Source organism: Dreissena polymorpha, chromosome 7 (genome assembly GCF_020536995.1).
Source record: "Dreissena polymorpha isolate Duluth1 chromosome 7, UMN_Dpol_1.0, whole genome shotgun sequence".
Classification (NCBI taxonomy): Eukaryota; Metazoa; Mollusca; class Bivalvia; order Myida; family Dreissenidae; genus Dreissena; species Dreissena polymorpha.
In genome coordinates, this window is record NC_068361.1 from 95,716,093 (window position 1) to 95,743,511 (window position 27,419).

A 27,419-nucleotide genomic window follows, 5' to 3' on the forward strand; every position below is an offset into this window, starting at 1 on the left:
TTATCAACACCATCGACGTCGTCATCATCTTAATAAGTATCATCCAAAGATGAAAAGTAGCAGTATTGGTAGCATTTCTGTCAGACTTACATTTTATTATATATGCTATATATTATGCTTTATATCAAATTTCTAGATGAAGCACGGCTAAGTGTGCAACCAAGTGTTAGAGAACAGATCATAAGAAACAATTATGTGTTGTCCAAAATAAATAGTTATGTAATTTATAGAAGGTCACCTCATTAAGTGTTCATATATCGCCCTGAAAATTAATAATACTATTAAAGGACGTTCACTATTACAAATAGATCCGAATTCCCAACAAAGGTAAACACGTCCATATAAGCATTATATATTTTTTACTACAGGATAACTTCCGACGAACAAATAAATCACTGCTGGAAACGATGTCTTCGACACAAGCCATACAAAAAAGCATTAATAAACAACTTGAACCGACCAGGGTATAGCTTCAGTAATGTGACCTGTGATTTGCGTTGTCATACTTTGTATTCCTTTTTTGCGGCACGACGTGTACACAGTTATGAATGGACAATTTTGAGTCCATTGCGAATCGTCAAAAGGGTGAAAATCGTGAACAACAAAACGTGCCATGATAGCATGGCAAATTAAATTATTTCTTTTGTCCAACAAGTCGCATTTCAAGAGAAAAATCATGATTGTGTATTCTTAAATGTAAATAAAATCCTTTTTATTATTTTGAAACAGTTGTGAAGATGTGAAATCGATTAAGCGAGCATTTTTTAGAACGTAACGACAGCCATAGACCATTCGTAACTTATACGTTGGACCTTACGAATTCATAGCAGGTGGTTGCGTAAGAATTTTTGTTAAAACTCTCGGATTTTCCTACGACGTTCGTAAGTATTATTACGAAATAAAACGTTCGTACAAACTTTTATGAAACGGCCCAATTATGCTCGTAGGCTTTTTAACACTTTTATCACTCTGAGAATCTAGAGGTACACTTTTGATCAGTTGCTATGATGTGCAGTTTGTAAAAAATACAAATAAAGTTAAATAAATAAATCACAATTTAAAACAAGCATAAATAATCAGAGTCATAATTCGCTGGAGACGAGACTATTTATTATACATGTGTCAAAATCGAAAATAGAAAATCATTAAAAGAGTAAAGTAAAACAAGAAATATCTTTAAAAAAGATATACGGCGTTGATTGTGGTTGATGTTTATGAACGATCAAAAGTTATCTCTATGAGATAAAAAGTAGCGGATGCCTTTTTTCTGCGCAGTTCTTAGCTACATCACAAGCAAATCAATTACGGGGTGTTGCGCCAGATTTCGTGGCTTATTTTGCTTTATGTGATATTATTACCCAGATATCTATATTTACAGAATAGAAAAACACAAGAAACATGAAAATAAACGAGTGCATATAGGTCAGCCGGCAATACTCAAATCTTATTTAATTGCATAATTATAGTATAGTGAATTATTGTGCTCATGCTTAATAAACTGGTCTAAATGGATAAATATTTCTAATTAATTTTATCAAAATCGGTCCTTATCATGCAAATGTTGAAAACATATTAAAAATCGATGATTGACATACCACAATAATATCGCCGAATATCTTTATTTAGTATCTTTCTGATCAAAACAGGCTTAAAGTGCACAAAGTTTACGAGACGGCGTTTATATAAAGATTTCTGCAACTGACCGCAAACTGACCTTGATACCTTGCGGATTGGAATGCAATGCATTAAAGTTAGGTAACAATTCTGCTGCTGAAACGACGGCTTGTTTACGCCAACTGTACACGACCAAGGCAACAGCTGTGCCTAAAATATTGATATATCGACAAAGCGACTAAACGAACTATTTACTCCATCAGACAAAAATAGCATAGATTCCAATTTTTTCCTTCAATGAAAAGATCGCAACCCTTTCTGCGAACTCCGGTGATGAACTGTATATAAACTCTGACTTTCACGCACTGGCCGCGAATTGACCCGAAACCTCGCGGGTTGAAATGCAATGCAAGTAAGTACTAAATATGAGAATATAGCCTTTAGTATAAACGCTTTTGCGCTGGTTATTCTCTGAAAATAAAAGGTGAACGCACAAACTGTATTTATGTCGAAAATTGATTGTAAAACTGTTCTATCTATTGAGCCTTTTCATTAGAGATAAAATTGTTTCATGCAGTAAAACAGTGTTACAAAGACGCGGATATGTTTCCAATGTTCTGGTGTTATACTCAAATCAGCCAATGGAATAAATGAAGTGTATTCATTCGTACCTAGCCGCGGGAAATTTTATTTGAATATTATTGGACACTTACAAAGGTCAAGTCAGGGTGAAAAGCTGGCTTAATACAGCTTACGCCGAAAAAAAGTGTGATATAGTTATATAAAGCAGTCATCTTTATCATCATTTGGCAACAATATAAAATATGAAGAGGCATATTAGTGCAAGGTGGGAAAACTAAAAAAACTCGTTAAAAGTTTATTTTTAATCATTGTATGCTGCCTTAAAAGTCTACTTCATGGATTTCTTCTGAAATGCATATTGTTATCCATTATCTGACATTATGTGATTACTGAATTTAAATCGTATCATAGTGTAATTGCATGTAATAATTATGTATACTTTAAAAATCATAATGAATCGATTCGTACGTTTCTTTGTCCTACAAACAGATCATTTAACATGTATCTTTCATCTAAGAGACTTTAGAATCCTGTGTTGCATAAAAATAACCAATCAAATGCCGCACATAGAAAGACGCAAAACTTTATTTATTTATATATGTTCATCTTAGATAGTATACAAAGAGTGTTCGTATGTATATACGTAAAAGGAACTCACTAAAGATGCAGAAAATATATAATAATCTTTTGCGGTTTAAAGTTTCCCCAGGTCAATATGTACGTTAAAAGTCTGCCGGTAACCGGTTCGCTTTCGAAACACTTCCAATAGGCACATCAAAACAGTTTCTTGTCTACAGACAAGTAGTTAAAAACACCTTTTGCGAAATGTTGGCAATTCCTATTCAAATAATCATAAACTTTATCCAACTCCTCATTCTCGTTGAGCCATTGAAAGAGGTCGTGAATGCTTTTTGAGCCTTTGTCTGTATCAATCGTTTCTATGGGCGGTTTGCGTGGGTTATGCTTGTAACTGTCTCGTACAGCCGAACACACTCGGCTCCGCTGCAAACTTATGCCGTCAGTGTGCTTCTCAATGGACCACCACATATGATCTTTTGTCTCAAATACAATGAACATATGGTATAAAATGAACTTCGTAAGTTGCATGTCAGTCAGAGGCACTTTATACGCCCACACGTTGACAATATCCTTATTCGCGCCTACTATCCTAGGCATGCTTTCCAGAAGCGAGTCACCTTTCGTCCCATCGTAAATTTTACCGTTTGCATTGTCCGCTTCAGTGTCAAAGTAAATCTTGTACTTCCAATCGTCACCGTGTTTCGCTTTTGGTACAACTGAGCTGGAACCGAAACTCTGGGACAAAAATAATGAATGTGTATTTCTAATGAAACGCGCTCTGACATATTGTTAAACAAGCTGGTCACGCGGGTAAACACAAAGTCGGAATCGGAATTTAACATAGGTGAGGGAAATGAAAAGACATGTGTATTCAAAAGTATTAAGTAGAAGAAGTAGTAGTCGGTCAATTGATTCTATTGCTTGTCTAGAATTATTTACACAAACTATATAAATACATTTCTTACGAATATACAGAAAAACTAATTGTGTAACTACGTATTTACCATGATTGTGCTTGTTGAATGTATCCTTATTTGCTAGGATTGCTAACAAAACCTGAAAAATAACTGTTATCATATTATTTAAGTACGCGTACATAATAAGAAGATAGTATTTTCATTTTTGCATAAAATAATTTCAAAATATAACGGTTTAAATTGTGCTTACCTTCGTTGCGAGGATAAAAAATAAACCTTTATAAAATAACCTTTGAAACCGAAAAAGGAAGTAAATATGTGTAATCCTTCTACTAGATGTAAGCAACTACCAAGTAAAAAACATCACCGATAACCGATAATCGATAGCAATTGCACACATGTCTATTATTAATATGGTAATGTCTTGGATTTTAAATATAAAATTAATGTAATGCGATCAGCAATTGCAGTTGTTAACACAATTCTCGTTTGTATCCTTTAATCAATAGCAGTCATTTTAATGTCGCTCATGCCAGATTTGTTTTACTTAATAAGCATATCTATAACGTGCTCATATGTAATCAACCGAAGAAGATCGATACAATTTATATTTCTTACATGAGTACATGTTTTTAATTTCCTATAAATGTAAATATCTCAAATACCAAGCAATAAGTGTTAAACATGACTGGAAAATTATAGATCACTTACAATATAAAGTTGGTGATTTATGTAGTAGCAGTAGTACTCAAATAAATATCACAAAACAACAATATGGTCGACGGGGGTAGTAAATGGGAGTCATAGTTTTGAGAAAGAGTAATATCATTGGAATTGTTACGATGCGTATTTTAAATGCCGTTCGTCGAAAATGACAACGAAACCGAAACGGGATTTACGATACAACGTCAGTCACTATTAATATCCGCTTTGGGTAGTAATACTGAAATGTGTAATAACAGTTTTTAAGCAATATGCTTATTTGGTGTGGTTATTTTGCTATTAAATGACTGAATGGCTAAACCTACGAAGACGTGTTTGTAAACCCTTATCATCGCAGTGTATTGAAATATCTAAAGGTTCCTCAAGTATATATTGGAATATGTTTTAATCGTTATGTTTCCAATTGATTTTCGAGCCCATGACCAAAGTCATTTTCGTCTTTATGTCATAAAAATCATACTGTTTTAAGAACAAGTATTCTTGAGCTACGATTCACAACTGGTTACCATATGAATGTTTTTACAAAATGAACTTGTACGCAACGAATCCATTCCCGCCTAATCAGTTGTTCGGAACTTCGGTTTTGCATGCTTTCCGCACACGCTTTTACAATTATTAGGCATCATGGTCATTTCATCAGATAAATCTTGACCTTTTGCCAAAGTATACACACATTAAAAGAAACTCTCTTATAGCCACAGCCAACATACCTCCACAATTTTAAAAACATAGATCGTATGTTGTTTTGTACTTACAGTTCATTGCCTTTAAAAAGACACGCGAATGGAAGAGCCAACACCTTAAGGAATGGGTGGCCACTGCTGTAGAATAAAGGACCTTATAGTTAACCTCTTAATTTCTTAAATAAAAACATGTTAACGGTTAGAATTTAATTAAACTTGTTCAACTAAGTGTCTGAGGTAAACTATAAAAAGCGGTTGTATATGTTTATGTATGTACTAAATTAATACCAAGTTTCACAACCCCTCTGGATTATCAAATAATAAAGTATTTTTGTTGTGTACATTTATGTTTTAAACCTTTGCTGCTTGATTGTTCAAATTGTATTGACTGGAAAATCAGATGTATACAAAATCACAGATGTTGAGGCTCTGTGCTCGTTTGCGATCTCATAAGCCGCATATTGTAAAGGTGGTATAAAAACAGACATTTCATAATTCCTCTTAGACGTGGTAATGTAGTTACAAAATCTTTGGATTTTACATAGAAATGATTACATTAGGTCGTTATGTATATTATTAATAACTGCAATTATTTTACCATTATAAATTATATATAGCGTATATTTCATCTTTAAATTATTAATGAAAGATCAGCTATGGTAAGACTTATATAAATGTCTGACCTCTTCATATACCACAATATTATATTACACAGTATTACAATATTTGCATGATTTGTTGATTATCAATGAACGTTTTCACCGCATTATGTTTTATTATAAAAATGCTTTTATAAAATATTATTTTTCCGAAATATGCAGGCCGAATGTAAGAATTATTAAAATGTTTCTAATCTAGATCCACATTTTTGTATCTTTTGGTGCAAAGTGGTTCATTCATTACCATGCTTTTATAATATCATGAAACGAGAAAAATACATTATGTTCACTAGGAAAATATAAATTGAGTGCTTAAAAGTGGGGTGAACATGTTTAATCGTTATGCATGTTAAACCGAAACCAAATTGACAGGTTGGAGTATTCAGCTCCGGACCCAATAAAGGTTCTCACCCAGTATTTTACACAGCTTCTACTAGGTATGGTTCGGGATCTGATAACATCATTTAGTGGAATATATTTGGTTCAGCGTTTATTACGCTTTTACGCGAGGTTGGGGAAAAAAGATTTTATTTACAACTGGTGACAGAGAGTTAAATTCTACAGACGCTGATCTCCACAAACGTGTAGACACAAAAGAACATTGGCATCGATAAAACAATTGTTGAAGTGTGGGCTTATTAATTAAGTGCCCCTTGAATTGTGTCCGGTTTCAAACAAACTGTTTTACCATATGTTTATTGTGTTTAAAACTAACAAGTGACAATACCTCTTTAACGCTGCTCTGATGAAGCATGTGAATTTTTCAGAATCGTTGTTCGTAAAGCGATGATTACATGCATGAAGACAAAGTTCAATACCTCGTGGATTATCTATGCGACAATAAGGAGATTCAGAAGATTCAGAAAATATACCACTTGTATCATTAAAATAACCAACATATTTTGTTTTGCTTCCTTCAACAGTTTGTCCAGGAAACAGAACATTAAATATTTTAGGAGTTTGCGAATATTCAAAATACTGATCTTATCGTCGACAAAATATAGAAACTTTAAACAAACATCAATAGCACTCTATCGATATAGATTTGATGTTTAATATATTGTATACATGATTCTTAATTAAATATATTTTTTTTAAATAGTCATGCTCCTTACTATAATGCATGGTCGTTTTCATGTTATGGTACCTACATGTACTCCTTCATTATTGTGAATCAGCCTTAATCAGATAAAAGCACGGACCCAGGGGTTGTTTCATACAAATCTAGTACAGTGTAACCAGTTCAATTTCCAAGGCCGGCTACTCTATGCAAGCTGCGTGATGACAGAAGGTTGAAATAAAAATCCTAATGCGACCAAGAATTATTACACGGTTAAAATCACACCTGCACCAGAGTTGTTTAACATATTCTTATTCTTCGTATATAAAAATGGTATGTTTTCTAATCGATGATATTTTCTGTATCTTTTCTTTAAAATGCTATAGTGTCCGGAGGAAACGCGTATTTCGGATACAGTACACTCCACGCGTTTTCCCCAAAAAACGCGCTCCCTCCGCGGGTTTTTTCTGCTAGCGAGTGTTCACGCGGCGTTGGAAGAGCGAGGTGAACTCGATAAAACGCTCGGCGTTACGCCGCGTTCGCTAATTCCCGCGGCGTGTATTATTTTAGGCTAGTCGGTAAATGCAGACACCTTCCGTTCTTATCAGTGATCGCCGCGCAACGCCGCGTTAGCAGTGTGCTACTGGGCATGCCAAAAAATAAAAACATTGTTATAATAAATTGTTTAAATACTGTAGTACATGTATAAAAAGATAATTGTATAGAAAATTAATACGTATAAAAATTATGTTTTTTAATTCACAGGTACGTCTACAATATGAATTAGTCTAATATAATACATTTGACAATTTAATATTTAAATCATAACACATACGACACAAGAATAAATGTTCCGTAAAATTTCCAAATGAGAATAATAATTAGTAATCCGAAACACACTACGATTTTTAATTGTTAACACGACGTTAACAAATGCTTCCAATATACAGTCATGTATATTTCCCGACAAAAGCGCGCGAAAATTATGCTGCAATGTACAAGGTCAAGGTACAATGTATACTCCTGCAAAGCGTGCGTGTATTGATTTTTTTGATACAAACTTTGTAGCGCAGAGAACATTGTTGATTTCGGTTAAAAGTTTCTTTGGTATTTATTAACGAAATTATATCGCGAATAAGTTGATATTTCCTCTAAAATAATTTCAAATCGAACACGCCGAATCTGTATCGTTACGGTATTTTAGTAGAGTAATTATTTTAACACTAATTGTATTGTAAACTGATTACAGAAGACATCTGGGCGGAACTGGATTTTAAGTGTTTGACGTTATGAAAACACGCAAAGCTTGTCTACTGACCTATTGTGTAGACTGCTGTATTCGGTGTTTTGACCAAAGGGATTAACATGTGTGAATGTCACTCTGCCGATTTGGTCCATAATTACTGGTAAACATTGTTTAGAATGTCGACGCAACAAGAATACAACTGTGAATATTAAATGCAATTATCAACTCAATAGTTACCACCTTTTAGCAATCAATGGAATAACCTACAAACAAAGAGAAAATCAATGCATTAGCGAGCAGAGAATAGACTTTGTTCCGACAATTAAAACCATTCCTTATGCATTCGTTGAACGTGTTTACTTGAGTAAGTTATGCCTTTAGACAGGAAGGGGCTTTTCTTTGATTACGTCAAACTGTCAATTCACACAGATTTGCGAGATTTTTAGGGTCCTTGGTCATTTGTATACATGTTCATTATAGAAAATCACCTGCTAACATGAAAACTTTGGATTAAATTATCAAAATAAAAACAATGTTGCAAACTGTGTTTATATTAATTGGTAAGTATTAGTTAAAAGACGACGTTTTGTGTGTCGTAAATCAACGAGTTTTCTATACAACCACAACTACTTCTACAACCACGTCGGGATCGATCTATCTTGGTTGTTTTTTTTAATTGTAAATATTATACTACATGTACATGTATGTACTTGTAATAAATGTAATTTTATTTGAAAATCAGGAAGTCAAACAAAATTAAATTGATCGTTATCTCGTAAAACGCGGAGTTTCCCCCGCGTTGCCAACGCCGAGGGCCGCCGCGTCGGTTTATCAGTTTTGCCGATCGTTAACCGCCGCGTCCAAAATCATGCAAACGCCGCGTATAGCGGGATTTTCTTAATCTCCCTCTAGGTCGAAACCCGCGGAGTATGGAGGGAAATTGGGGAAAACGCGTGGAGTGTACTGTAGTTACACTCGTGTTCGATATTTTTGACGGTGTAATGCTTCTATTGATTAATCCTTATAAACATGCAAAAAATACACATTATTAATGTGATTTTAATGTTATGTGAGTTTCACTTGATATTGAATTAGTGGAGAAAAGGGAAAAATCCTGTTGTGAAAATACGGAGCTCTGGTTGAGGATTGAACCCACGACCTCCCACGACCTCCCTTACTGTGTCGCTAAAGAGTTACCCCAACAGCAACAGTTGAAAGTTACCTTAAATCCCTACAATCCATGTTTTCTCTAATTGTATTTATTTATTTTGTATTCCAAGGATCGTAAAAAGAGCAAAACAAAGGTGGTTTCAAGATTGGAGGCCTCAAAGCGAGGCAAGAATGATATTCCTGCATCAGCCTCTATAACGCTGACTGTGCTGTCTGCTGCCCCAGAAGGCACTGGTTCCAGTGTTCTACTTAAGCTGGCTTGTGATAGGTATGCTGCCCATAAGGCCAAAGAAAAAAGTTGAGTTTCTGGTTAATTTTAAAAAATCTGAATTTTTATGCTGCCACTTAATGAAAGAGCTTATATATTTTCCCTTGTGATTGGTATGCTGCAGATAGAGCCAACAAAAAGTTATCGTTTCTGATCGATTTACCAAAAATAATAATTATGCTACTCCTTTGTTAAGGATCTCAATGGTTTGTCGTCCGTCTGCAACATTCAAATTAAAGTTGTGAACACTAGAGGTCACATGTACAGTACAGGCACCCTGTACATACAAAAACGCCTGTCCGCGATGTTCACTTTTCCCGATTGATGACATTTCGCGGGGGCGGACATGCTATTGACCGCGGTGTTTGGCAAACACCCTAAATCGCCGCGATTGCACGCTATCGTTAACAGGAACACCCGTGATCACAGCAATGCTGCGCAGCCACGGTAAACACCTGTCTGCAAGAGTCATTTACGCGTTTTAAATGTAAATGTACAAAAGAAAATCATATACTACATGTAGATATTACATGTATGTGCAAATGTATGCATACTTAAATTTGGACAGTATGTAAAGTTGGAAACGAAAATAAAGCGTTTAGATGATCAATACTATTGACTCTTATAGTGTTAATCAATGCAATTGCCCTTTTTAACAACAAATACTGAGTTTCAAAGAAATCAAGAGAGTATTAAATCATTTATTTACTTGTGTCCGACTTTAAGTACTGTCCGAATTTACGCATTGCATCCGTATGTTACGACACTTGTGTGCAGTCAGTATACAATACAATAATTGTTTCAATAATGAAGGAACTGATACAGCGTAATGGTAATGATACAGCGTGTTTTAATTATTTTTTATTTAGAGGAGATGTCAATGCCAAATAATTCGTGAGATATCCCGGTTCTTTAGTTGAAATTCACAACGAAACTTTTAATGGAAATTAAATGTTCTCAATGTTGTACCCGCTACGAAATTTTTATTTACAAATAAATACACCCACGCCAATTTTCGCGCGCTTTTTATCGGACAAAGAAATTCATTTATTTCGTGTATAATTTGTAATCTAAAATAGCTGTACACGATGTGTGCAAACCGTGTCGGGTGATTTACGCATGATGCAATACAATGGTCCTGATTGGGAGCTTATTTCATCCTATCTTTAAATAGAATCATATGCCGAAATTCATTTGACACTTTAGAAAATTTCAAACGTTTGTGTTTATAGCTCTTATAGTCTATATTACCCACCCATAATTTGGTTTTAAAAATATAAATCAGGCATATATGGGATTATCGAGTAATGGATACAGATGGGAAAAGTTGCATGTATACGATTGAGACAGTTGAGACGTACATGTATGAATCGGGTAATCCAGAGACTCGGGATAATACATTTTCTACAATCAGTTATGAGTTCTCCATGGCTTCAAACTGTTTATTGAATAATCAAGCACTCAATTAACACTCCGTTAGGTGCGGTATCCTACAGCTAGGTGCGAACGCGGTTTTCTTTTATACGCAGCATTTAAAAAGACAGAAAACACTGTCATGTGCATGGGTGTGAAATACATTATTGATTATCACTTTTAAATGAAAGGGATCAATACAATACGTTTATTTTCAATTATTTTAATTTTAGCGAACCCGTTAACACTGCGGTAGATATGGGTCCGCGGTGGTTCGCCTTATCGCAAACGGCCCCCGTGATATTTGATCTTAACACCCATCGTGGGGTTCATATTGGTAAGCGAACACAGTGAGATGAACACCGCGGCGAGTGGCGTTTGTTTAAGTACGAGGTGCCTGTACTGTATCTGCCCAATCAAAAAAAAACATGGCCACCAGATCATCATGTTTGTTATTTAGCTGTTAAAGTAAGTTGCTGTGGTGTAGTGGATAATTATGGTGTCTGCCTAGCAATCGGTCGGTCACATGTTTGATCCATACTGTCAGAGCATTCTTTTGATCTTCCCCTTAAGACACCAAGTACTGTTTGTTAGCACCAGGAAAGGGAATTAAAGGTGTTTTAATAAGCCATAGGCTTTGATGCAATCAAGCTAAAATAAATAGGTTTAAACAAATGCAAGAAACAGATCTTTATACATGTAATCTTGTACTGTTAGCAATTACCATCCTTGCGGATGTATAAAATGAGTACATGTATTTCATTTACTGGCTTTTGCATGTATGTTTGTTTGTATGTTCTTGAGAATTTTCAACATTTGATTACCAGTGGGAATGATTTCTGTCCAACATAATTGGGCCGTGCTTTGTGAAAAGAGGGTTTCATGCATGTGCGTAAAGTGTCGTCCCAAATAAGCCTGAGCGGTCCGCACAGGCTTATTAGGGACAACACTTTCCGCCTAAACTGGATTTTTGCTAACAAGAGACTTTCTTTAAAAGAAAAATATAATAAATGCAGAAAGTGTCATCCCTGATGAGCCTGTGTGGACTGACATGATTTTAACCCCCTTTTCACAGAGCAAGGCCCAATCATTTCTTGTTTTTCAGGTATTTGTTTAATGCTCCAGAATCCGTGCAGTTATTCACAGAGAGGTGAGGATATATAAGACTTGTGTTTGCCTGTTAGTTTTTATCTCTACTGCCACAGGCAGAAGAGCTTATGGGATGGCATGGTGTCTGTCTGTGTTTGGGTGCGTGCATTAGACTTTTTCTTGTTTACGTGATAAAGTCCACAGTTTTCATCCAATTCTTTTCAAACTTGTTCAGTGTCTTTATATTTATGAGGACTCAAACTCTATTGATTTTCAGGTCACTGGGTCAAAGATCAAGGTCACAGAGACTCAAAATAGTAAAATGGTTTCCGGATGATAACTCAATAATGCTTAGGCCTACGATCATGAAACTTCATAGGTAAATTGATCATGACTGGCAGATGACTCCTATAGATTTTTAGGTCAAAGGTCAAGGTCACATTGACTCAAAATAGTAAAATGGTTTCCCTATGATAACTCAAAAATGCTGATGCCTAGGATCATGAAACTTCATAGGTATATTGATCATGACTGGCAGATGACCCCTATTGATTTTCAGGTCACTAGGTCGAAGGTCAAGGTCACAGGGACTAGAAACAGTAAAATGGTTTCCAGATGATAACTCAATAATGCTTATGCCTAGGATCATGAAACTTCATAGGTACATTGATCATGACTGGCAGATGACCCCTATAGATTTTCAGGTCACTTGGTCAAAGGTCAAGGTCACAGTGACTAGAAACAGTAAAATGGTTTCCGGATGATAACTCAATAATGCTTACGCCTAGGATCATGAAACTTCATAGGTACAGTGATCATGACTGGCAGATGACCCATATAGATTTTCAGGTCACTTAGTAAAAGGTCAAGGTCACAGTGACAAAAAAAGTTTTCACTCAATGGCTGCCACTACAACTGACAGCCCATATGTGAGGCATGCATGTTTTACAAACAGCCCTTGTTTAAAAAAAAGCAATATCAAAGCAATAAATCCAGAATGACTTCCCCTTGAATATGAGAAAATTTTGAAATCCTGCTTGTTTACGCAATTAATTCCACAGTTTTCATCCAATTATTTCCAAATTTGCACAGTATCTTTATATCAATGAGGACTTGAAGCCTATTAAATATGAGCAGTATCGGAGAAATAAGTACACCTCTCCCCTTGAATTTGAGAAATTTCTCCTTGTTTGCGCGATTAAGTACAAAGTTTCCATCTTATTATTTCCTAACATGCACAGTGTTTATAGCAGTAGAGCAATTCAGGCCCTCATGGGCCTCTTGTTAAAAAATCTTGAAATGCATATAACATTTTATAAGCTCAACTATTATATACGAAATATATATAGTGGAGCTATCCTACTCACCCCGGCGTCGCCGTGAGCGCGGCATGCACATGTTAAAGTTTGCGTTCTACCTCAAATATTTTCTATGTCCCTTGACATATTGCTTTTATATTTTGCATACGTCTTTAATAACATGACCCCAATTTATAAACAAGAGCAGACAAATGTATCAAGCATTTTGTCAGAATAATGGCCCCTTAAATACTTAAATAATTTAGCATTTGGTTAAGTTTTAAGTTATGGTCCATTTTACTCCTAAAGTATCATAGCTATTGCTTTTTAGACCTGGAAAACTCGATTACTATCGTAAGGGGACTGTACAGGGCAATTTGCTTAACTCTGGTTGGCTTTTTAACAGAATTATGACCCTTTTTTGTCTTCGTTACTTTAAATAATTTGTTAAAATTTGTGTTTGTATCCACTTTTCTTCTAAAGAATCAAGGCTATTGCTTTCAAACTGCTAATACTTTCTTACTACATGTATCATGATGTTACTGTACCTGGCAAGTTGAATTTGACTTTGACCTTTGAATGACCTTGACTCAGGGTCAAATTAATAAATTTTGCTTAAACTGCCATAACTTCTTTATTTATGATCACATTTGATTCATACTTTGACAAAACAACACCTACTTGACATACCACAATGGATTCCACCTAAACCATCCCCCAGGCCCCACCCCAGAACCCCCCCTCCCCCCCCCCCCCCCCCCCCCCCCCCCAAAAAAAAATAATTTTAATATTAATTTCTTTTTATTTGAAAGATCATCTATTTATGATGGCTTACGTTATACTGTCAAGCACTCGAAAATTCGAGCGCGCTGTCCTCTGACAGCTCTTGTTAGATGTATAGAAAAGTGTAAGCTATGCCATGCACCCAAATGTCAGTGTCTTCATGAGAGGCTGGTTAACATATCCATGTCTCTGTCTGTATTCAATTGAAACTTCACACTTGTTTTAAGTAATTTTCAGATCACTGACCAAGATCCATAATTTTTACCTTCAACAAAGTAAAATTGTGCCCCTGACCAAGTTCTGTGATCTCTAACCTGCAAAACAGCATAATTATGCACCTTTCAGTACTAAAAAATTCTAGCTAATTTTTGTTAGGAGTTACCTAATATCTCTCTATGTTTCTACAGATTTTGAAATAATATAAAACATAATAGGTATGTGTTTAGGGTATTAAATAACATTTTCTCACCATGGTCTTTAAGTGTGAACAGTTTCCTAGCATAATTATGGAACTTTTTGTACTTATTTAAGTCTAGTTGCATAAGGTTTTCATTTAAGATGGAATTTAGGTTTAACTCTGGCATGCGACATTTATGTATCTCTGTAACGTCTACACATCTTAAATTAAAACTTCACACATGTCTTTGGTAAGATAGTGTGAGGTCACTCACGAAGGCTTATTTATTGGACCTTCAATTTATCAGAATGATTCCCTATGTTTATCCTTTGCATGCTGGGAAATTTGTTGTCTGCTAAAATGTCGTCTGCTGAATTTCTAAAATCATCATTTTCTTCACGTTTTTTCAAAGACCACTATCAGAATAGCAAACAGTTTGGATCAAGATCAGACGCAACGTTTTCTGGCGTCTAATCTTGATCCAAACTGTTTGCAGAAGCCTTTAAAATTCGGCTCCTGCGCTATACGGGTTAAATTTACCTTAGCATTTGTGTGAAACGACTCCATAGAAATGTCTACTGCATGATACTGAAATTGTGCATTTTTTTTTATGATACTGAAATAAAACTCAACATATGTGTTAAGGGTCTTTATAAACATTCACTGACAAAGACCTTTATCTGCAACAAGCCCTTTGCATGATTGCTGGTCCGTCCCCTTCTGTAGATAGAAAAGCCAGGTTTGAGTGCAAGTTGAAACTCATTTTAAAATTTGCAGCGATCAAGTTCATATCTCTGTAACTACTACATATACATCATTGAACATAATTGAACCATCTAAGACTCTGTGGGATCATATGATGACTAAGGCACTGAATTCTGGCTCTAATGTAGCAGAATTATGCCACATATAGAACTTGTACTCCTGTCTCCAGCTGACATGCAGGCCATGCAAACGGTTGCATTTTGGGCAAGTTGTGTTAAGGTCAGTTAATTTGTATGTCCCGGTAGGGTTTCATATAGCAGTTGAACTGTCCGTCAGTCCGCCTGTCTGTCTGCCAGTCTATGCGTCCGTCCGAAAATTAAACATTGCCCATAACATTTGCAATATTAAAGAAAGCAATTCGATATTTGGCATGCATGTGTATCTCATGGAGCTGCACATCTAGAGTGGTGAAAGGTCAAGGTCATCCTTCAAGGTCAAAGGTGAAATATGTGGCTTCAAAGCAGCCCAGTAGGGGGCATTGTGTTTCTAACAGTGTAGTTTTGCTACAGGCTTATCTAGCAAGGGATTGCATTCAGGGCGAATTTGTTTAAGGTCACTGTTACTGAAAAAAGTGTTTTAGATGGCTTGATAAATTTATCTTGGATGGTTTATTGTGCTGTCATTTTGTTTGTTGGGCCATTACACACAGACTTAAGCTTTCAAACTTAAGAAATTAAAAAATTAAATGTTAATTTTACATATGGTTAATAATATTTTCTCCACAACATAGTGTTATTTCGTTTGTGATGGTCAAAAAGTGCAAACAATCAAGATCTCAACCTGAATCTGTTCCTAAAATCCTTTAAAGGTGTTAATCCCAGTTTTATTTGTTTTAATGTGTTTGTTTTGTATTTGTGTGTTGTGTCAGGCAATTTTGAGCTTTGCTTCATTTTAGTGTCAACATCAATATGGTGAACAATATCTTCTTCACGAGAAAAAGTCATGAAGCTCTGAGTGGCCTTGGAGGTAAGTATAAGAGTGATCGCCGTGGTGTAATGGATATGGTGTCTGCCTAGCGACCGGGAGGTAACGGGTTTGTTTCCCACTGGGGGAGCTTTCTTTAGATCTCTCTCGAGGACACCCAAGTACTGGTTATAGGCCCATGAAACGGACTCGAGAGTGTTTCAAATAAGTGCCAAGTACTTCCAATACAATTGAGCTAAAATAAATAGGTTTGAACTAAACTAAGTATAAGAGTGAATAATAATGTGATTGACTCATCCTTTAACAAATAAAAGTTTGAGTTTTCTAAGTTCTTCAATACACAAGGTATTAACTGGAAATTTCAATAGAGTTTGTTTGTAATGAAGTCCGATTAATTTGTTAACAACTCTATACTGGGGACTAGTAATAGAGACTTATGAGTTTTTTTCAACTACAACTACCTTTAACTTGCCCTTAAATAAATTATAAACCACATACAATAAATTCTTTGAGCATGGTATTAAAATGGCATTTTGTCATCTCTATTTCAGTTGTCAGTATGATTTTCCTTAAAAAGTCTAAATCAGTTTGTAATGTTAAAATGTAATTTTATTGTAACTTATTCTCACTGAAAACGTTACTTATTTTTTTTACAAAGCACATTTAATAGTTTATGGTTATTTTATATAAAAAATATTATGTTTAATATAGCTGCGGTTCTATGTGGCTGCCAAGAAATCATTTATTCAGAAGAGATTTGCAGAATTACAATTAAGCTTCAGATTGTGTGCATGTATTCAGTGTGTTTTTTTCACCAACCATTTTTGGCCAGTCCCTTTGAATTGGGAAATATTGTGTTCTTTTGATTAAATATGGGAAATTAATGTTGTTGATTTTATGCTTACAAATACTTTGAAATTGATAATAAAAATGACTATGCCCCCCTATAAGAAGAGGGGGTATATTGTTTTGCAGATGTCGGTCCGTCGGTTGGTCCGTCCACCAAATGGTTTTCGGATGATAATTCAAGAACGCTCAGGCCTAGGATCATGAAACTTCATAGGTTAATTGATCATGACTGGCAGATGACCCCTATTGATTTTCAGGTCACTAGGTCAAAGGTCAAGGCCACACTGACCTGAAGCCGTACAATCGTTTGTAACATATTCACACAATGGCTGACACTACAACGGACAGCCCATTTGGGGAGGCATGCGTGTGTTACAAACAGCCCTAATTTAATTGTTTCAATATATTTTCTAAGGTTAAATTTAAAGAGCTTGACTTGGAGATAATTGACATGTTTATAAAAAGAAATATTTTTTGGAAACCTTCAATTGGGAATTTTTAGATCCCATTTGGGACAAAATATATACTTTTTTCATTGGGAATGGGTCCCGCTACCCCCAAATTTGAACAACAAAAAGCACTGGTATTATGTGACAGAATTTTCTGTTGTTGTTTATTTTTGACAAGGAATAATGCATTTCAGGGTTTCTATTGTGTAATACTGAAAATTTTGAGTGGTCTGAAACAATAAAACTACATGGACCTCCTAATGTGGTGAGTATTAAAACCTGTAAGCGTTAAATTTAGAACAGATAAGTGCAGTTTTTACCTATGGGTGATGGGTTTGAGTCTGAACCGGAAATACTGCAGTTTAAGGCTAAAAGTTGCTATACACATGTGTGGTTACAAATATAAATAAGGTCAAAGTCTTGTTTGCAATATTAAGACTGTGATACTCATCACACATAACAAGAAGCATTAACTAATAGTATTATAATATTACGAATTATATTGCGCAAACCACCTCTTTCCCTAAAGCTCTTATAATAATAGACTGGGATTAAAAAAAATGTTTTTGGGGAAATTGTAATTTTGGGCCAATTATGATAATGCTAGTTTTGATTTTTACAAGTTAGTGAGTCATTAGATTGTGAAGTTTTTTTTATTAATTTACAGTTTTTGGTTAATCCCTAACTTCAACTATATTTATATATGTGAAGAATGTTGATAGTCATGCCTTTTCCTGGCTTATCTACGGATCCGTTAAACTGACCCATTCCCAAAGCAAATTGGTAACAAAATACAGTTTGAAAAAAAAATCCAATTAAAAACAATATTTATTTTTTAGGAAATTTCTTATGATTATTATATCTCAAATTTATTATGCCCCCCTTTGAAGAAGAGGGGGTATATTGTTTTGCACATGTCGGTTGGTCCGTCCGTCAGTCTGTCGGTCCGTCCACCAGATGGTTTACGGATGATAAGTCAAGAACGCTTAGGCCTAGGATCATGAAACTTCATAGGTACATTGATCATGACTGGCAGATGACCCCTAATGATTTTCAGGTCACTAGGTCAAAGGTCAAGGTCACAGTGACTCAAAATAGTAAAATGGTTTCCAGATGATAACTCAAGAATGCTTACGCCTAGGATCATGAAACTTCATACGTACATTGATCATGACTGGCAGATAACCCCTATAGATTTTCAGGTCACTAGGTCAAAGGTCAAGGTCACAGTGACTCGATATAGTAAAATGGTTTCCGGATGATAAGAATGCTTACGCCTAGGATCATGAAACTTCATAGGTACATTGATCATGACTGGCAGATGACCCGTAATAATTTTCAGGTCACTAGGTCAAAGGTCAAGGTCACAGTGACTCGAAACAGTAAAATGGTTTTCTGATGATAACTCAAGGATAATTAGGCCTAGGATCATGAAACTTCATAGGTACATTGATCATGACTGGCAGATGACCCCTATTGATTTTCAGGTCACTAGGTCAAAGGTCAAGGTCACAGTGACAAATAAAATATTCACACAACGGCTGCCACTACAACTGACAGCCCATATGGGGGGCATGCATGTTTTACTGTTTAAACAGCCTTTGTTTCAATTACATCTTGTTCTTATAATTTAAATGATAATAAAGAGTTAATGAATTTTTTTTCCAAATTATTTGACTTTTTGGCGCGAAAAATGCCCAATCCCAACATTGCATTTTTTCTAAAATGGCCAGGAAAACGCCTGATAGTTGAAATGAATAAAGCTGGATTGCTATATTCTTCAAGGAAAAGGTGCTGGACCTATTAAGTCACTTTTCAGAGGGACATGCTGATCCAAGGGCAAGAATTGGTACGTACAGTTATGGAAAATTAATTTGGATATTTTGGGTTAAATGTTAAGTCTCATGACAAACGATTATATTTTGTGCTAAAAAATCTGCCTTAAGGTCAATGGTGGAAAGAATGAAATGTCAAGAATAGATATGTCATCAGTTTTGTATCAATCTGAGGACAGGACTTACACTAGCTTGTTTCAAGAGCCAAATATCGGTATGATCACAGTAACATTTTACTGTATATCCTTTAGGCACCTGGTCGATTTTTGCAGCGAAACGCTGTAGCGTATTGAGAGGTATTACAATTTTTTTCTTCTCAGAACTGGGGCTATTTTAAATACTTAACGGATTTTTCGCGTTTTTTAAAATACATTTTACAGTTCACAACAAAAATCGGGCTTAAAATACGTTTTTACCCGTCACAGTTGTTTATCTTCAAACAATTATCTGCTTAAATACGTTATAATTTGTTTTAGAAAGGGATGCCCCATAGCGGTTTCTATCGTATTTTTACGCTTTTATACAAATGAAAAATGAAGTGCATGAGAATACTAAGAAGAACTTAACGTATTGTTTATGAACTTTGGTGATAGCAAATAAACCTCTATAACGTATAAAAACGTATTTTTGAAAAAATCAATACAGATGAATTAACAATTTTACACATAATCCGTTGTTTGAGTTGATCTTTTTTGCCAAAACGTTGTCATATGAACATTCGAAATGCAGAACTTTCCTAAGTTTATACCACAAACATGACAGAAATCATTGTTTTCAAAATACCACTCATTTGCTTTTTTAAGATGAATTTTGAGCATTTAAATGTTTATTGATTTTAACTCTCAATTATTAACCATAAATGGTCGAAACTATATTTGACAAGTTTATAGTCAACAGACTGTATATTGAACATTCGAATGTCGCAGTCTTATTTTATTTTTTTGTCTTTGATTAAGTTTCAGTTCATTTATAAACATTGATACTTGTATTTTTTAAGAAAAAAAGTGTCAGGGTTCCTACGCTTAATAGGGGTCAGGTTTTGAAACAACGATATTTGTATGCGTTCTATGACGTTGTAGTCGTTCACTGTAAAAATAGCCCTGGTTTTGAGGAGAGAAAAAACTTTATGTTCTAATATAGTACAGGTGTGCAAAGGATATGGATGTATTTAAATATATGTTTTATGGTCTTCCATGGTCTCTTGATTACCTACGTTGTCTATGGTGAGGTAGAAACTTAGTGGTTGCATTTCATGGATGACATGCGACTTATCACCTTTCATTGCACCAGGTATATATATCGCGTAAGCGCTCTTGCAAATATTAGTTTTCTCACCTTACTGGGAAGATAATTCATGGTATTATCCCCAAAAAGACAAGTATGCTCTATAATAGTATTTATTATTTTAGCATATACTGCTTTTTATTATACGCCCGTATAAAATACGGGACGTATTATGTGAAACCCCTTGGCGGGCGGGCGGGCGGCGGGCGGCGGGCGGAAGGCATCACTTTGTCCGGACTCTAATTCAAATTGTATTCATCCGATCTTCACCAAACTTGGTCAGCAGTTGCATCTAGTTGATATCTAGGCCAAGTTCGAATATGGGTCATGCCGGGTCAAAAACTAGGTCATAGGGTCAATAAGTGCATTTTCAAAGGGGCCACTTTGTCCGGACTCTATTTCAAATTGTATTCATCCGATCTTCACCAAACTTGGTCAGCAGTTGCATCTAGTTGATATATAGGCCAAGTTCGAATATGGGTCATGCCGGGTCAAAAACTAGGTCATAGGGTCAATTAGTGCATTTTCAACGGCGCCACTTTGTCCGGACTCTAATTCAAATTGTATTCATCCGATCTTCACCAAACTTGGTCAGTAGTTGCATCTAGTTGATATCTAGGTCAAGTCCGAATATGGGTCATGCTGGGTCAAAAACTAGGTCAAAGGGTCAATTAGTGCATTTTACTTTGTCCGGACTCTAATTCAAATTGTATAAATCTTATCTTCACCAAACTTGGTCAGTAGTTGCATCTAGTTGATATCTAGGCCAAGTTCGAATATGGGTCATGCCAGGTAAAAAACTAGGTCATAGGGTCAATTAGTCCATTTTCAACAGCGCCACTTTGTCCGGACTCTTATTCAAATTGTATTCATCCGATCTTTACCAAACTTGGTCAGTAGTTGCATCTAGTTGATATCTAGGTCAAGTTCGAATATGGGTCATGTCGGGTCAAGAACTAGGTCATAGGGTCAATTAGTGCATTTTCAACGGCGCCACTTTGTCCGGACTCTAATTCAAGTATGTGTTATAGGTTATTGTAACTTACATCATGTCCATTATCATCGCAATTGACCCAGCCAAAATGCCTTATACAGGTTTATGATTATCAATTTAATACACCTCATTTACATTTATCATCCGCTGAACACTTATCGAACTTGATAGCAATAAAAACCGCTATAAGCATCTTATAAAGGTGAATTACAGACAGCCTTGGTATTCATGCTGATATAAAATGTAAAAGCAAACAGTATTTAAACATTCAAACCAAATATTTATTTCAGTTTTTAGGGAACTAATTTCAAGATAAGTAATATCAGTACAGGAAATACTGCCATTCTATACCTATGTAGGTCTAAACAATTATGATTTAAATATTGTGTTTTAGAGAACAAATGAGACTAAGTGTACACTTATTGATATCAATGCATATATATGAATATATCAGTTATATAAGTTGTTGTTGTTTTTTTTGCTTATTTCCAAAACAAATACATCAATCATCAGTGTATCATCTCCAATGGCACACGAATCGGGCGTATATTGCTCCGTCATGCGGCGCTCTTGTTAAATATAAGAAAATTACTTTCATCCTTTGTAACGCAGTGTTGATGTACTACATTTATCACAATTTATTGACCATAGAGTTTTACAGCAGACCATGAAATATTCGACTTTGAACTATTTGATGCCAAATTCTGGATATTATTTTATATATTTTTAAACAGAAAGTAAACTACTAATTGAAATAAACAGTTATCTGGAGCACTACCTTTTAAATAAATATTTGATGTGTATGTCTGTTTATGATTATAGTTCATGTTTTTTATAAAGTTCGCGTGCGGAACAGAATTTTTAGTATAGTTGTTTCACTAATGATTTTTTTCACAAACGTTTCATTACCAAGTGTATGTCTTATTTACTTAGATATTCCTTAAATGTGTCTTGCCTAACATACTGTGTTTTATTTTCTTCCTTAAAAATCATTTATGTATGTTCTGTTTGCACGACATTTATTGTGTCCCTCACAAAATACTCCATACACAAGAGTACAACATTCTCTTGTGTTAGAGAAGGTTTTTAGGTCACTCAAAAAACAATAAACATTTTCACTTAATTACAGGGTTTTCATTTCTACTATAAACTCCTCGCTTGTCTTATTGTGTTACAGAATGCTTGTCAAATCCAATCATTGATGTTAACAGTGGTGAATTTTTATTGACCAACCTAATGTCTGTTTTCATTTTTAATAAAACACACATTAAGCACCTTCAAATGTTATACCTCAGAATGGCGTTGTTTGCCACACAAGTCATACGAAGATGCTCAAGTGACAGTGGAATATGTGCCTCTATATGACGAGCGTTATGACGGCAATATTGAGAACATGCCTAGGAACAGAGCTGACATTGATGAGGAAGATGAGATTGATCAAGCTAAACATATGACAATGGCTTATATTGTCAAGGTATGACATTTTGCTAAGGAATGGTTATTTTATAAAAAGCTTGTACTTTCCTGGGAATTTTTAATGAATAACAGTAAAAACAATTGAGTTGATAATACATTTTTAGCTCGACTATTATATGAAATATATGTAGTGGAGCTATCCTACTCACCCCAGCGTCGGCGTTTCCGTTTCCGTTAGTGTGCAAATGTTAAAGTTTTCGTACTACCCCAATTATTTTCATTGTCCCTTGACAAATTGCTTTTATATTTTGCATACTTGTTTACCAACATGACCCCAACCTATAAACAAGAGCATACCACTGTATCAAGCATTTTGACATAATTATTGCCCCTTATATACTTAGAATATGCATATTATTGATAAATCTATGTTTAAGTTTGTGTTTTACCCCAAATATTTCCTATGTCCCTTGACATATTGCTTTCATATTTTGCATACTTGTTTACCAACATGACCCCAACCTATAAACAAGAGCAGACAACTGTATCAAGCATTTTGACAGAATTATGGTCCCTTGTATACTTAGATAATTGAACATTTTGCTTAAATTGCCAAAACTTCTTTATTTATGATCAGATTTTATTAATACTTTGACAAAACAACACTTACCTTAATACCACAATGGATTCCACCTAAACAATACGCCCCAACCCAGAATCCCTGTCCCCCCACCTCCCCCCCCCCAATTTTTTTTTCCCCTTTTTTTATTTTTGAAAGATCACCTAATAAATGACCACACCCCTGATTATACCCCCTCTCACCCCCCCCCCACCCCCCCCCCAATTTTTTTTTTCCTTTTTTCATTTTTGAAAGATTGTCTCATAAATGACCACAGCCCACATTATACCCCCTCTCAACCCACCCCCCCCCCCCCCCCCCCCCCCCCCCCCCCCCCCCCCCCCCCCAAAAAAAAAAAAATAGAAAAAAAATAATCCTTTTTTTATTTTTGAAAGATCGTCTAATAAATTATTGAATATGAATAATTTCCCCATCATGGCTTACGTTATACTGTCAAGCACTACAAAGTCGAGTGCGCTGTCCTCTGACAGCTCTTGTTAAATAACTATGGCTGATTTGTTTCTGTTATTTATTTCTTTAATTTTTAATTTTATTATTGACAGTTGATACTTTAAATGGTACCGCAATTTAATTAAATAAAAAAATGAAAACATTGCTTATTAATGTATCTTTATGTGTACATGATGTGACCGGTATACATCTTTAAATTATTTTTCTATCAGGCCCTTTCCTGGCCATTTTAGAAAAATGCAATTAGGGGTACAAATTTTTCGCACAAAAGTCAACATATTTCGGAAAAACTAATTTTAAATAACTAAATTATTATTGACATAAGACAAATATTGTGTACATTATAGTTATTAACTTTGTAAGATGTAATTGAAATAAAAGTGAGAAACAATAATCATAAGACACTTCTTTAAAAAAAAATAAAGGAAATTAAAGTAGAATTTCTTTTAAAAGGATTTTTGTACAATTTTGCTGTGGGAATGGGTCTGTAAAACACATGTTTAGATGCGCTAGGAAAACTCCTGTTCACACACAGCCAGTTAAGAGTCTGGTATTTTCAGTTCAAGGAGACTGCACCCAAGGTGGATAGACACAAACTGTAGGCTCTCAAAATCCAAAGGTGAGTTCACAACATTTTTATATGTAAGACTCACCTATGATATTGTGTTGAGTTTCAAAACTTGTACTTACTGAACTAAAAAAAAAGAAATCTTAATTAAATATATGTGGTTGATAATTTGAGTACATTTATTCATTTGTGCAAATTATGTCATTTTTATGCCCCAGAAGGTGAGCATATAGTGATCGCACTGTCCGTCTGTCTGTTTGTCCTTTCTTCACACTTTTGCGTTTAGGTTTTGAAAAATGCTCATAACTTATATGTCCCTTGAGATATAACCTTCATATTTGGTATGCATGTGTATATGGACAAGGCCTCTCCATACGCACTTAAAATTTGACCCCTCTGACATTGACCTTGAACTTAGGGTCTGCGTTTAGGTTTTGAAATCTGTATTAGGTTAGAAAAATGCTCATAACTTCTACCAAAGCTTTTATAGGGGGCATATGTCGTCCTATGGTGACAGCTCTTGTTGTTTCAAATTTGAACACTGAGTACCCTAAAAGCAATACTTTGAAGTCCAACCATGATGTTCTGTAATATGTCTTTCCTGGATTTAAAATGACTTAATACCAGTGCATGTCAAATCATTTTCAATTGGTCATGTGTCAATTTCTGTATAATATGGTTTCTCACACAGTTTTATCCTTTCTTGTTTACATTGCTGGTTAGTGTCCTGAAAATGCTTCTACATATAGTAAAGAGGCATACACGCGCATATGGACTTGTCGCTATTTTCAGAAAAAAGTCTTCACTAGCTAAAATTTGAAAAATTATTCAATAATATATGTAATATAAAATACTGCCCTTCACTGTATTGCATTAGAGTCATGCATTTGGCTGCAGTTCATATACAATTTGTAGGTAGCCGTCAGGATGGTCAATATGTATCTACATGTAATAGTTATTTGTTTACCACTTGATTTACTGTTTGTCTTTCAGTGGACCCTGGGTAGGGGAGCTAGTTAAGGGCAGGTCAGTCATGCCGGATGGTAGACAGGTTTGTCAATAGCCTTTGTACATAATGTCATTAAAAGCTTAATACATGTAAATCTTCATTAAATTCAACATGCCATGAGACCAATATAAGAAGGAACTGTAAAGTTATGAAGCTTGAAGTCTTACTTTATCTCAATAGTAGTCTTCATAACCAATCTATTACAAGGTCTCAGGTTACACTATTGATTTGATTGACCAAAAGCTGTGGGTATGAAAAAGCCCAGTTCCTAGAATAAATTATTTCAAATTTGCTTTTTTTAATAGCTCAAATTTTCAGTCATTGAACCTTTATAAAAAGGGTGTTTTCAAGTTTTCTTTCAATCTTAAGCAGGCATAACTGTTTTAACTTTACACACGTCATTTGCTTGTGTTTTTTAGCTGGAGCCTAAAGATATTATTCAAGAAGAGGGTCCAGTTTTGGGACCACTGATAGGTAAGCAAGGATACTTTGCAGTGCATGTTTGACACTTTCCCTCTCAGAAGCAAAGTGAAAATGGCTATGTGCAAACAGCAAAAAAAACAGAACAGTCTGCAAGTAACTCGCAGTCTGTTCAGGTTTTATGCTGTTTGCTGCTCATCAGTATCTAAGGGTTGGAATACAGCCTTTAAAAGTTGAATCTAGTAAGAAAGGTTATTAATTAAATGTAACTTTCTACGGATCTACAAATGCGTCAAATTATGTATCTAGGTGGTACAGGGTTAATTTAACATAGTAAGCCTTTTAATGCCCCATGATTGAATGATCAGGGGTATATTGTTTTTGGCCTGTTTGTCTGTCATTCGGTCACTCTGTCATTCTGTCCCAAAACTTTAACCTTGGTTAAAGTTTTGCGATATCTTTTGCAATATTGAAGATAGCAACTTGATATTTGGCATGCACATATATCTCATGGAGCTGCACATTTTGAGTGGTGAAAGGTCAAGGTCACAATCAAGGTCAATGGTCAAATATATGGCTTCAAAGCGGCGAAATAGGGGGCATTGTGTTTGTATATATGGTATATTGAAACATTTGCATTATCAATCAAATAACATGTGGTTTCTAGACAGTTATCATACATCTGTATTTACTAGTATTTACATGTAAGTGGTTCATGCATGATGACAGTAAATTGAACAGCCTATCAATTATGACAATCTAAAATGATCTAATATTTTGATGTAGTCATATTATGAGAAAATGTTATGCAAAATCTGTCAGTGAAATCCTTTTGAAAGAATCAAAGCAAATTGCTGGTAAAAGCTACGCAAACAAAACAAAAGAAAAAGTCAAATTCATATTAAATATATGTTTTTTATTTACTTGTTATCGTAAATATATATTTACTTATTTGTCTATGATCACTACATGTATTGAAATAAAATTAGGACGACACTTTCCACCTTAACTTGATTTTCGGTAAGCAGGGACTTCCTTGAAACTAAAAAACCATAAAAGCGGAAAGTGTCGTCCCTGATTAACCTGTGCGGACTGCACAGGCTAATCTGGGACGACACTTTACGCACATGCATTAAGCAGGCTGTCAAGCGGTCATACTTTTTCCTACTATTTCCTACTTTTTCATCAGGCTCCTACTATTTTTACCTATTTTTTACCAAATCTTCCTACTATTCCTACTTTTTCATTTTCAATGGTGGATTTTTTTTTAAAGAGTTTATTAAGTAAACTTGCAGGATGAATGAATCTATGGCATCACTGTATCCCTGTTAATGT

At 35.1% G+C, this 27,419-nt stretch overlaps 1 protein-coding gene and 1 long non-coding RNA gene across 2 annotated transcripts in view; one reads left to right on the top strand and one right to left on the bottom strand.

Moving 5' to 3' along the window:
* Positions 1-2,763: 2,763 nt before the first annotated feature.
* On the bottom strand, positions 2,764-4,038 carry LOC127839128 (uncharacterized). The gene is made up of 3 exons (XR_008030171.1): positions 3,943-4,038; positions 3,780-3,831; positions 2,764-3,510 (listed from the first exon to the last, which is right to left on the bottom strand). It is a non-coding gene; the product is annotated as an uncharacterized LOC127839128 (long non-coding RNA).
* A 2,972-nt stretch (positions 4,039-7,010) lies between these two features.
* LOC127839937 (zinc phosphodiesterase ELAC protein 2 homolog) overlaps positions 7,011-27,419 on the top strand; it is a 424,675-nt gene continuing 404,266 nt past the window's right edge. The window contains exons 1-4 of the mRNA XM_052368329.1: positions 7,011-7,150; positions 9,344-9,501; positions 12,020-12,064; positions 16,142-16,212. Of these exons, the coding sequence (XP_052224289.1) occupies positions 7,067-7,150; positions 9,344-9,501; positions 12,020-12,064; positions 16,142-16,212 (358 nt within the window). The 5' untranslated portion in view covers positions 7,011-7,066. The remainder of the gene's footprint in view (positions 7,151-9,343; positions 9,502-12,019; positions 12,065-16,141; positions 16,213-27,419) is intronic.